The sequence below is a fragment of the Castor canadensis genome, chromosome 14, assembly GCF_047511655.1.
Source record: "Castor canadensis chromosome 14, mCasCan1.hap1v2, whole genome shotgun sequence".
Lineage (NCBI taxonomy): Eukaryota > Metazoa > Chordata > Mammalia > Rodentia > Castoridae > Castor > Castor canadensis.
In genome coordinates, this window is record NC_133399.1 from 22,606,708 (window position 1) to 22,620,164 (window position 13,457).

The 13,457-nt window shown below is 38.5% G+C and overlaps 1 protein-coding gene and 1 pseudogene across 9 annotated transcripts in view; both read left to right on the forward strand.

The window, feature by feature from the left end:
* LOC141416728 (uncharacterized) overlaps positions 1-2,987 on the forward strand; it is a 30,505-nt gene extending 27,518 nt beyond the window's left edge. For 8 of the 9 annotated variants that reach the window (XM_074054014.1, XM_074054013.1, XM_074054017.1 and 5 more), the window contains one exon: positions 1,048-2,987. In XM_074054014.1, coding sequence (XP_073910115.1) covers positions 1,048-1,885 — 838 coding nt within the window. In that variant the 3' untranslated portion in view covers positions 1,886-2,987. The remainder of the gene's footprint in view (positions 1-1,047) is intronic. The other variant, XM_074054021.1, reaches the window with a different exon arrangement.
* LOC141416730 (non-histone chromosomal protein HMG-17 pseudogene) lies at positions 1,904-11,067 on the forward strand (annotated as a pseudogene).
* Positions 11,068-13,457: the final 2,390 nt, after the last annotated feature.

Consider the following 13,457-nt stretch of genomic DNA (forward strand, 5'->3'; position numbering starts at 1 on the left):
TATTGGTTGAAATGGGGTTTCACTAATTTATGTCCTGGGCTGGCCTTGATCACAATCCTCCTGATTTCCACCTCCCGAGTAGCATCTAGGATTACAGTCTTGAGCCAGTGCACCTGGCTTAATTTATATTATTTGTGATGTTGTCTTCCCTTTCATTCTGGTGAGTTTATCTTTCTTTACTTCGTATTTCTGTGAGGTGTGTTTTTAGACTAATTGGGATTTTTCTTGCACTTTTCATAATGTGCATTTATTACTGACACATCCACATCAGAACTTCATATGTGGCTCAAGTGGTATAGTGCCTGCCTAGCACACATGAATCCCTGAGTTCAAACCCCTGTACTGCCAAAAATGAACACAAAAGTACTTTCACTGCATTCCAGGTCTCAGTATTTTTTGTTTCTATGTTGGATTTTCCATTAGTATGTATTAGTTTTACAAGTGGGTTTCAAAATACCTCTATGAAATTCACTTCCATGACCCTAGCCCTCCCCTTCTTTATTTTTTCTTCGATTCATTTGGGTTCAGGAGCATATTATTTAATTGGGAGATATTGTTGATATTTCTGTGATTCCTACAGTTTGATATCATTTTAGTCACGGTAGATACAGAGTCCCAGAAAACAATCCTAGTATGTGAAGAAATTTTAAAATAAGGAAACAAATAATCTCACTTCAGAATTAATGACTCACCTATTTCATTGTGATAAAATTCAAAACTTAGAGTCAGAACATTCTTAAAATGTGAGATGCATGTTCATGATTTGTTAAATAGAAGTGTGAACAAAAGACTGTACATATAAAAGTAAGTGTTTTGTACAATATCTGAGTGAAATTAGCTTAAAACCTATTCAGTGTATTTAGTTTTAAACATATATTTCAGTTCTCTTTGAAACTGTGAAAGGACTCTCAATAGCTCAAACAATTTATAAAGGGCAAAAAAATCTACACTTTACCTGATAATAGCCATACTGTATGTGACATATATTAGTAATTGTTTCATTGTTAATAAGTACGTAAGTAATAATGTGTTCCTCATTTTTTCCAGCAGTGATGCTCTAGAGAAAGCCTGTGAAAGTAAAGAACATCATCCTTATAGAGAAATCACTGGCCAGATTCCAAATCTTCATCTGAGTCAGAAACTTTTTCCTAGTAGCGTTCTACGGCATGAAAAGTGTCCCACTGGAGGGAAACCCTATGCATGTAAACTGTGTGAGAAAGCCTTTGTGAATTCTGGTCATTTGAAAGTCCATCAGAGCGTCCACACTGAAGCAAAACATGAATGTGGAGAGTGTGGAAAAGTCTTCTTGTGTTATGGAAACTTTAGACGACACATGATAGTGCACACTGGAGATGGACCATGTAAATGTAAATTTTGTGGGAAAGCCTTTGCTTTTCTCTATGATGTTTTAAAACATGAACAAACTCACAGTGGAGAGAAACCCTATATATGTGAGCAGTGTGGGAAAGCCTTCTTGAGTTCTGGTTATTTGAAAGTCCATGCAAATATTCATGCTGGAGAGAAAGGTTATAAATGTAAAGTATGTGGAAAAGCCTTCACAGATTTTACTTTTGTTAGACAGCATGAAAGAACTCACTCTGGAGAGAAACCCAGTGCATGTGAGTGGTGTGGCAAAGCCTTCATGAATTCTGGTTATTTGAAAGTCCATGAAAGGATCCATACTGGAGAGAAGCATTATAAGTGTAAACAATGTGGAAAAACCTTCACAGGTCCTAATTCTGTTAGGAAGCATGAAAGGACTCACAATGAAGAAAAACCCTATGTATGTAAAAAGTGTGGGAAAGCCTTCTTGGCTTCTGGTTATTTGAAAGTCCATGAAAGTATCCATACTGGAGAGAAACATTACAATGTAAACAATGTGTAATGAAAAACCTTCATAGATGCTGGTTCTGTTAGAAAGCATGAAATGACTCACACTGGAGAGACCCTATGAATGTGAGCAGTATGGGAAAGCCTTCACATGTCCTCATTATCTTTGAAATTGTGACAGCAATCTCACTGGAGAGAAACCATATGGAGGTAAGGAATGAGGGAGAGCCCTCATATCTTTTGCTTGTTTTAGAATCACAGAAGGACTCATTTGGAGAGAAGCCTTTTGAATGTAAGGAATGTGGAAAGCTTTCATTTCTGTTAACTGGGATACAAAGGCATAAAACAATACACACTATTAAATTTAGTGAGGGTAAACTGCCTAGGGAACCAAATCATTCATAGTCTGATTTATTTATATTACAAGAATTCACTGAAGGTAGAATTGAAAGACTGAATGTAAGTCATATGGAAAAGACTTCAGTTCTTTTGGTTATTCTAATATAAGTTGTGTAGAAAACTCTTCAGTTCTTTTGGTTAGTCTCAAATAGAAGCAGTAATCCATGGATGGAAGCCCTAAGAGTATAAGAAATTTGGAAAATTTTCAAATTTCTCAATTCTTTTCTTACAATAAAAAGTCGTATTTCAAAGGAACTCTGTGTAATGCATGGGGGGATATTTTCACTCCTCATGTGAAATTTCAAGCCCAGAACCAAGTGTGTAATGGACAGGCTTATTACAAATGTCCAAATAGGGGAAATTTTTGTCACCCCAATATCAAATTATTATTTCACTGATTGTTATACTACTTACATATACATTTAAACTAATAAAAACCATCTCACCTTTATAGAAGGTCAATTTGAGTGATAACAAAAAGTAATCCTATATGCCTTCATTCTTGAATTCCCCTGTATAGGATATTGTCATAAATTATGTCGTATATGTTATAAAACCAGTAGTGCAACGTTATAACTAGAATTTTAAAAACAGTTGTGTTTTGAATCCAACATGACTTTACAGTCAAACAGTTGCATTGAGTTATTATATGGTGATAGGTAAAAATCTATCACATTTCTCTTATATATTCCAAAATGTGTTACACAAGCGCATATCATACAGGTGCTTTTAAAATGCGATTAAACAGTGAGAAATGACATGCATTTGTTTTGTACTTAATTCTTTTTTTTTTTTTTTAAAGTACTGGGGCTTGAACTCAGGGCTACACCTTGAGCCACTCCACCAGCCCTTTTTTTTTTAAATGTTTTTTTTCGAGGTAGGGTCTCGCAAACCATTTGCCTGGGCTGGCTTCGAACTGCGATCCTCCTGATCACTGCCTCCTGAGTAGCTAGAATTACAGGCGTGAGCTACCAGCACCTGGCTGTATTTAGTAATTTTTTTTTTCAGTTCTGGACTTGAACTCAGGGCCTTTACCTTGAGCCACTCTACAAGTCCTATTTTTGTGAAGGGTTTTTTGAGATAGGGTCTCTTGAACTATTTGCCTGGGCTGCCTTTGAACTGCAGTCCTCCTGTTTTCTGCCTCCTGAGGAGTTATGATTACAGTCATGAGCCACTGGTGCCCAGCCATGCTTAAAAATATTTTAACAAACACTTTAAAGGTGTTCTTGGGTATTTGGTGTGGGTTGGATTAACCATCTGGGGTCAGTTTGCACAGCCTGAAACTATTCTGTGGTATTTCTCTTGTTTATAGTAGACTAGCAGCTGTATGCCAGTGGCTGACTCCTATAATGATGGCTACTTGGGAGGCTGAGATTGGGAGAATTGGATTTTGAGGCCAGCCCAGGGAAATACTTCCTAAGACCCCTCCAAATTAACCAGAGCAAAATGGAGTGGAGGTGTGGCTTAAGCAGTAGAGCACCTGCTGTGCAAGCATGAAGCCCTGAGTTCAAACTCCAGTCATATTTCCTTTTACTTCTTTCTTTGCATATTGTTGCTTTTACGGATGTCTCCCAATTCTCTGACAGTCATCTGTTTTATTAAATACTCTGGAGTGCAACCTTTGTATTGCTTAACAATTGCAGCACAAGGTGAGTTTAGTTAATGATACTGAAGTGTTACTTAAAAATGGTTAGGTGTCGGTGCTGGTGGCTCATGCCCGTAATCCTAGCTATTGAGGAGAAGAACGCAGTTTGAAGCCAGCCTTGAGAAAATAGTTTGGGATACCCTCTCTCAAAAATACCCAACACAAAACAGGGCTAGTGTAGTGGCTCAAGTGGTAGAACGCCTGCCTATGAAGCATAATGCATGGAGTTCAAACCCCAGTACCATCAAAAAAAGAATGTTGGGATGGGCTGGTAATATGGTGCTGTCCTTGCTGCTGGCCCCTTTCTGAGGCTCAGTCAATGTTCTAGGTGCTGGGACAACTGCATGCTCAGCCCAACTGGCTGATTCATGCTGACTTTGGGCACCATGGTTTTCCTGTGGTGTCTCATCAGACAACATAATGAAGATGTTTTAAGCTATAAAGAAATGAATAGGAATAAACTTTGGGAATACTAGTGTAGTATGCTCCACACAATGAGTATACAAGTTCTTCTGGATCTACCAATCTGTTGAGTTGTGAATGTAAGAAGAAAAGTTATATGGGGATATGTATCAAGTCAGTGTTTGTTTTTTCATCATTAAATGAAAAAAAAAATAGTTAGCATGGGTGCTGAGATGTGAATCAGTGGGAGATGAATCCTTTAGCAAGCGTTAGGCTCTGTGTTCCATCTTCAGTGTAAACAAAAAGGAAGAAAATTTCGAGATGGTAATTTTTTTCTTTTGTGCTTCTTAGCACATGATGTGGGTGTGTGTTGGGGGAAGGAGCACTTCAGGTATTTTTTCTGGCAGTACTTGTGTTTGAACGCTGGGCCTTGTGCTTAATAGACCAGAACTCTACCACATAGACTACTACCACATGAACCACTCTGCCAATCCCCTTCAGTTTTTTAAAATATGATGTCCTCCTTAGGTACTGGGCTTTCTAGTAAGTGCTGCAGAAGTAAGCCAAATATTTCTACCTTCTTTAAGTTGACATTGTAGGAGTGACAAATCAAGAGATACAAGAAAACACTAAGGATGGAGAAAAAGCAGGAGAGTAGTGCAGAGGTCCAAGGTCTTTTTGGGCAGTGAGAGATTACTCTCAGGGTTAGTTTGTGTGTCTGTTCATATGTATTTACAATGAAAGTCTGTCATTTCAAAGGTCTGTCTGGGATGTTTCATGTGCATGTCCTTTAAATCTGAAATACATTATTTTCTTGGTTAATTTCTTTTGTAGTACCTCTGTTAGCATATTGAAAACACAGCTGACAGTGGATATTCTTTCTCTTTTTTTTTTTTGGTGGTACTGGGGTGTGATCTGTGGGCCTCATAATTGCTAGGCAGACACTCTTCCTGCTTGAGCCACTCCGCAAGTCCTTTTTCTGTGATTGTTTTTTTTGAGATAGCATCTCCAGAACTATTTGCCCAGGGTTGACTTTGAACTATGATTCTCCTGATCTCTGCCTCCTGAGTACCTAGGATTACAGGTATGAACCCTGCTGAGAGGGGATATTCTTGTCAGTTGCCTTATCTTCACCATCAAAGGACAGCTGCTGGTTTTTCAGAGATGGCTTTAAGTCAAGTTGTGGTCAATCTCTTGTAGTTGTAATTTATGGGGTGTTTTCTTTTTGAAGGAGTATTGAAATCAAATACTCTTCATCCATCGGAATGATCTAAGGTGCATGCAAGCATGTTTTACTACTACTGCATATTACTTTGTTAGTTATATTTGACTCCAAGGAGAAACTTCCTTCAACTAGACCACATCTCCTAAAATTTCTGTGCTTCCCAGAAGTCCATTAAGCTATGAGTGCATCAGTAGTTTTAACCCATCGATGACTAGAGCCACATGATCCGATCACCTCCTAAGTGCTCCACCTCTGATTACTGTTGCAGTGGGACCAAGACTTCTATGCGTGAGTGTTTTTTTTTTTCTTGGAGACAGTACCAGGATTTGACCTCAGGGAATCATCCTTCTTAGGTAGGTGTTTTAACACTTGAGCCATTCCACCAGATCTTTTTGGTGTTGGATATTTTGAGCTAGAGTCTCACAAACTATTCCTGGGCTGGTCTTGAAACCCAGTTCCCGGACCTCTGCCTCCCAAGTAGGTAGCATTACAAGCATGAACCACACTGCTCCTGCCTAATGCATGAGGCTTTTAGGGACTTTTCAGATCTAGACAATAATAATTACATTATTGATTTTCAGGTACAGAACAATCATTGCTTTCCTGCACAGAATCTGTCCTCCATGTTTTATTTGTATATATTTGAGTGGTCATACTGTGCTCTCTTTCTGTTAATGTTGAGAAGAGTTAGGAACACTATATTACAGTGTAGAATAGTATAAAATAGGATAATACACTGTCCCTGTGGAAATACATATATTTATAAATATTTAGCACATTGTGTGTACTTCAGTGTAGTTTTTGGTGGGTAGCATACTGTAAGGTATTATATGTAAAAACCATATAGTAAGTGGTATTAACTCATAGTGTTTATCATACATCACCACTACAGTATACTGCGTACTATGTAATATGGTTTGTCAGGGTACAGTATAGTGAGTCTTAATCCCAACTAGCCTATAAAATTATTCAACTAATTTCTTCATATGACAAACCTTACTTCTCACATCCAATTTTTCTCTGTTCCTCAGTGTAATCCCTCTGTGGACATGAGTGCTTAGGGTGACACGGTATGGTAGAATGCATAGCATGGTAGCATGGGTATAGGGTTACTGATAGTCATGTGACACATAACATACCTCCCAAGCCAACAGCATGTGTTGTTTCTGCCCTCTTTTTTCTCCTCTAGTCATTATATGTGAGCCACAGCACCCATCTTTTAATATTCAGTTTTTAACCATCTCTTATTCCTCCTTCCTCCATTTCTGTTTTCCTAATTAGGTCAGTTTCGTATTTTATGTTCTCCATTTCTCATTCCATAAACCTTTTTTGTCATAATTTTCTCACTATAACTCGAGCTGTATCTTTTTCATATATTTCCTCCTTCTGTCGTATTGCCCCCTGTATTTACTTTATCTGCCTCCTCTTCCGTACATCTTGTACTGTTTACCAGTGTTTTCCTTCCATTACTTCCATCCTTAAGTAGTGCCTTGCTCATTCATGAAGCATTGTCTTTGCTTGTTATTCTGCTAAGGACACTGGAGCTGTGGTGGTAATTGTTCCTCATTAGTGATAATTATAATTTCATAGTGGGTATGTCCATCAAGTGGTATTGCATCTGAGTCATGGGCACAGAAGAAGAGGTATAAGCTTTAAGCATAGATAGCATTAAAAATAAAAACAATAACAGTGTTTTCCCCAGTCTTGAGAAAGAGGGTTAACTGGGTACCGGGACTTTTAGGATACAAAAGAGACAAGATCAGAAAAGAATCTTCCCAAGAATACTATAGTTAAATCATTAAACATACTAAACTAAGAGATACTGAAAGCTGCAAGAGAGAGGTGACAAGTCACATATAAGTGCATACTTACCAGAAAAGACAGATTTCTCAAGAGAGACTATATAAGTAAGGAAGGCAGGAGGTGATGCCCTCTGAAAGAAAGTATGTGTCAACTGAGATTACTGTATCCAGAAAATCTGTTATTGACAACTGAGAAGTAAAATCTTTCAGTGATTAAAAAAAAAAAAACCAAAAAACTTTCAATGATAAAACTAAAGCAATTCCTTTCTAATAAACCAGCACTGTAGAATATACTTAAAGGAATTCACACAGAAGAGGAAGATAAAGGCAATCAGGAAATTACGGGAAAGAATGAATCCCACTGGACAAGTAGATCAACAAATGAGGATTAGGAAAGAAACATCATAAACTTGACAGGAATTACTACACACCTTTCAATACTAATGCTGAATGTTAATGGTCTCAGTGGATTTGATACCTAAAAGAAATATGCCTTACTGACCAAGACAAGCCCAGTCTTAAAGTGAAAGAATGGAAAAAGATACTTTAAGCAAACGGAGTCTGAAAGCAAGCAGGACTAGTTGTACTTATATCTAGATAAAGCACACTTCAAACCAAACTTAGTCAAAAGAGACCTCACTTCCTATTGATAAAGGGAACAGTCTGTCAACATGAGATAACAATAGCAAACATATCTGCACTGGATGTCCTTACACCTGATTTCATAAATGAGTCCTGGAACTAAAAGCGCAAATAGACCCCAATACAATAATAGTTGGTGAATTTTAACTCACTGTCACACAGGAAAAACTATCAATGCAGAATCTTTAGAATTAAGACAAAAATGCTTTACAAGCACCTACAGTATATCCCACCCAATAGCTACACAATGCATAGTCTTCTTGAACTTTTTATTAGGTCATATTTTAGGCATAAAGCAAACCTTAACTAATATGAGAAATTGAAAAGCCTGTATTTTCTCAGATCACAATGGAATAAGGCTAGGAATTAAAAGCAAAGGATATTCTGGAAAGATTCAAACATATGAATACTGAACAATACAATGGTCAATGACCAGTGGATCTTTGAATATGGGCAGGGAAGATAAAAAAAATTCCTATAATATTAAAGTGAAGACAATTTACCAGAACCTTTGTTTAGAGCCAAGGCAGTGATTTGGGGAATGCTTATAGGTATGAGTGCCTACAATAAGAAATTTGAAAGGACTGGAGGCATGCCTTACGTGGCAGAGCACCTGCTTTGCAAGTGGGAAGCCTTGCATTCCCCAGTCCTCCAAAAATGAAAATGCAAGAGATTTCAAGTAGCCCTTTGATGCACCTCAAGTGCTTACAAAAACAAGAATAAGCCAAACTACAAAGCACCAGATATCAATGAATACTACCACCACCCCACCCTTGCCAATACTATGCTCAAGAGAAAGTCTGAAGGTGCTGCTAAAAGAGAGAAAGCCAAGGTGAAGGATGAGCCACAGAGATCTGCAAGGCTGTTTATTAAAGCTGCCCTTCCAAAGCCTGAGCTGTAGCCTAAAAGTCCCCTGCAAGGCAGGGAGAGAAGGTACCCAAAGGGAAAAGAGGAAAAGCTGATGCTGGAAAGTATGGAGATACCAAAACAGACCAGGCACAGAAAGCTGAAATGTGCCACTGGTGCCTGGCACATTTTAACATCTTTTCATGATAAAATTCTGAAGAAACTAGGAATAGAAGAAATATCTCTGACCATAATAAAGGCTACAGTATATGACAACCGTGTAGCCAAGATTCTAAGCAGGGAGAACAAACCATTTTCTCTTGTCAGGAACAAAACAAGGGTGGCAGCTCGCTTTCCTTTTATTAATGTAGTGCTTTAATTCCTAGCCCCAGAGCATTTTATAAGAGAAAGGAATAAATGGGATACAAACAGGAATAGAAGTTAAATTATCCCTATGTGCAGATGGTATGATCCTGAACTTAAAGGCTCTTAAGACTGCACCAAAAAACCTCTTAGACCTTATAAAATCATTTTTGCAAAATAGCAGGGTAAAAAGTTAACTGAAAAATTGTAGGTTCTCTATATGGCAAGAACAGGCTGAGAGGAGAAAAAAAAATGCTGTTCACAATAGCTTCAAAAAAATTAAATACATAGAAACAAACAAGGGAAATAAAAGACTTCTACAATGAAAATTATAAAGCCTTGAAGAAAGAAGTTGAAGAAGATTCTAGAAGATGGAAATAATTGCTGTGTTTAAGATTTGGAAGAATTAATATGAAAATGGCTATACTTCCAAAAGCATTCTATACATTTAATGTGAATCCTATCAAAGTACCAATGTTACTTTTCATAAAATCTTTTTAGAAAGTAATTTTAAAATTCATGTGGAGCCATGAGCCTAACCCTTGCTACTCAGGAAGCAGAGATTAGGAGGATTGTGGTTGGAAGCCAGCCTGGGCAAATAGTTCAAGAGACCCTGTCTCAAAAATGCCCAATGCAAAACATGCCTGGAGGAGTGGCTCAAGTGCTAGAGGCCTGTCTTGCAAGCAGGAAACCCCAAGTTCATACTTCAGTACTACCAAAAAAAAAAAAAAAAAAATCATGGAAGCACAAAAGCCCAAGTAGCCAAAGCAGTCCTGAGCAAAAAGAGCAATGCCTACCTTCAATTCATAATAAAAATATCATGGTAATGAAAAAGGAAAAAAAAAGACATATAGACAAATGGGTTAGAAGATGGAGAAATAAGGCCATACAGCTCCAGTCACTTGATTGTCAACAAAGATGCCACATACATTATAGAGAAAAGTCTGCTTCTTCAACAATTGGTTTTGGGAATACCATACATCCACATGTAGAAGACAGAAATTAGATTCCTATCTCCCTTCCTGTACAAATGCTAGTTCAGAATAGGTCAACAATTAAATGCAATACCTGAAATTTTGTAATTGCTAGAATAAAAGGCAGGGTAAAACCTGTCAAAACATAGGCATAGCTAATGCCTTTCAGAATAGAACTCCAATTGCTCAGGAAATTAGAGCAAAAATAGACAAATGGACTGCATCAAATTAAAAAGCTGCTGCAAAGCCAAGGAAACACCATAATGAAGATACAACCAACACAATGGGACAATATCTTTGCAAGGTATCCACTGGATAAAAGAGTAACAATATATCAAGAGCCCCAAAAGTTAAGCAGCTAAACAAATAATCCAACTAATAAATGGGCAAATGAACAAACTGTCCTCCAAAGAAGTAGAAATCTAAAATAAATGCATAAAGAAATTTCAACAAGGTTAGCCATAAAGGAACTGTAAATCAAAACAAGACTGAGATGCAATATTACCTTAGTTAAAATGGCAATCATTAAGAAAACATCACATGCTGCCAAGGATGCTGGAAAGCAGGAACCCTTTTACACTTGGTGGGAATGGAAATAAGTGCAGCACTGTGGAAATCAGAATGGAAATCCATCCGAAAACTAAAAATAGAACTACTACATAACTGTGCTAGCCCACTGTTGGGCATAAATCCTGATGAATATAAATCAGTATACCATAGAACAAACAGCAGAAGTTCTTCAGTCTTTTCAATGAAACTGGGTTCAGGAGGTTAAGGTAAAAGTAGCAGGAGCTCCAGGTCAGTCTGGGCTACACAGCCCCTGCCTGGTAGCCTCATGCCAAGTCTTTCATTTCTGGAGGGCACTTTGCCTGGGTTCCTGCTACTCTCCACCCACCATGGGGGTCTTCCAACTAGAAACAGCATGGAATTCCCTGTACACCTGTATGTCCCCTCCCTGAGAGGTGCAGAAGTACCAGTGTCCCACCCAGAGCCCAGAACAAGGGCTGTTGAAATGCACGTGTGCTTGAGAGGGAGTGAATCCAAGGAGGGCAGAATTCAGTAGCTCACCCAACTGACATGTCCAACTGTTGCTCTGGACAGGGCCATGGGTTTTTTTCTTTTTTTTTCATTTTTCTTTTATTATTCATATGTGCATACAAGGCTTGGTTCATTTCTCCCCCCTGCCCCCACCCCCTCCCTTACCACCCACTCCGCCCCCTCCCTCTCTCCCTGCCTCAATACCCAGCAGAAACTATTTTGCCTTATTTCTAATTTTGTTGTAGAGAGAGTATAAGCAATAATAGGAAGGAACAAGGGTTTTTGCTGGTTGAGATAAGGATAGCTATACAGGGCATTGACCCACATTGATTTCCTGTGCGTGGGTGTTACCTTCTAGGTTAATTCTTTTTGATCTAACCTTTTCTTTAGTACCTGTTCCCCTTTTCCTATTGGCCTCAGTTGCTTTAAGGTATCTGCTTTAGTTTCTCTGCGTTAAGGGCAACAAATGCTAGCTAGTTTTTTAGGTGTCTTACCTATCCTCACCCCTTCCTTGTGTGCTCTCGCTTTTATCATGTGCTCATAGTCCCATCCCCTTGTTGTGTTTTCCCTTGATCTAATGTCCACATATGAGGGAGAACATACGATTTTTGGTCTTTTGGGCCAGGCTAACCTCACTCAGAATGATGTTCTCCAATTCCATCCATTTACCAGCGAATGATAAAATTTTGTTCTTCTTCATGGCTGCATAAAATTCCATTGTGTATAGATACCACATTTTCTTAATCCATTTGTCAGTGCTGGGGCATCTTGGCTGTTCCCATAACTTGGCTATTGTGAATAGTGCCGCAATAAACATGGATGTGCAGGTGCCTCTGGAGTAACAGTCTTTTGGGTATATCCCCAAGAGTGGTATTGCTGGATCAAATGGTAGATCGATGTCCAGCTTTTTAAGTAGCCTCCAAATTTTTTTCCAGAGTGGTTGTACTAGTCTACATTCTCACCAACAGTGTAAGAGGGTTCCTTTTTCCCCGCATCCTCGCCAACACCTGTTGTTGGTGGTGTTGCTGATGAGGGCCATGGGTTTGAAAGAACTGTCAAACAGATGATTAGGAAGCAAGGGGGGAGCCACTGTGTAAGGCAGGTGGAAGTCCATGTTGGAATGGAGTAGTCCCTCAGTCTACCTGACATAATTGTATCAGTGGAGCTGTGATCTGGTGTGACCATGGAGGCTGGGGGGATGACAGAGGACACTACAAAACAGAAATAGTGAGTACAGGCATTGCTTTTCCAAGTGATGTTCTAAAATGCAAAAGGACACTGCAGAGAAACTATGTATGCAAGCAATGTGAGAAATCCTTACAAATTATGAAAATTGTAAACGCCATGAGAGGATTCCCACTGGAGAGAAACCTGAATGCACAGATTCTGGGAACACCTTCAGGTCTTGTGGAAGTGTTAGAGAACATATGGTGCTGAATAAGGGAGACCTTATAAATGTAAATATTGTGGAAAAGCCTTTGCTCATCACAATGAAGTTTTATACCATGAAAGGACTCACACTGGAGAGAAACCCTATATATGTGTGCAGTGTGGGAAAGCTTTCAGAGATTCTGTTCTTTGAAAGTCCATGAAAGGATTCACACTGGAGAGAGACTCTATAAATGTAAACATTGTGGGAAAGCCTTCACACATTCTAGTTCAGTTAGAAACCATGAAAGGACTCACACTGGAGAGAAACCTGAATGTAAGCATTGTGGGGAAACATTTGCCTATTTTCATTCTCTTAGTATCCATGAAAAGACACACTGTAGAGAGACCTTATGAATGTATGCAGTGAGGGAAAGCCTTCAGGAGTTCAGTTCATTTAAAAATCCATGAGAGGATTCAGAGAGAAGAGAAACTTTATAATTTATGTGCAGAGTGTGGTATAGCCTTCTTGTCTTATGTAGGGTTTAGAAGACACATAGTAGTGCACAGTGGAGATGAACATTGTAATGTAAATTTTGTGAGAAAACCTTTGCTTTTCCCAGTGATATTTTAAAGCTTGAAACTGTTCACATAAGCAGTGAATCCATAGGGGATTTATTTCTAATGCTGAAGGAAAGGTTAAAACACCATGAAAATAAATAGTATGGAAAAGTCTTCAGTTCTTTTGTTTAGTTTCAAATAAAGGATATAATTGGTACAGGCAGAAGCCCTAAGAGTGGAATAAATTTGGAAAATATTCCCATTTCTCAGTTCTCTCCTTTCAAAAAAAGTCATACTTCAAAGAAACCGTAGGTAATGTGTGTGGGAATCTTTTCATTTCTCATATAAACTTTCAAGCACAG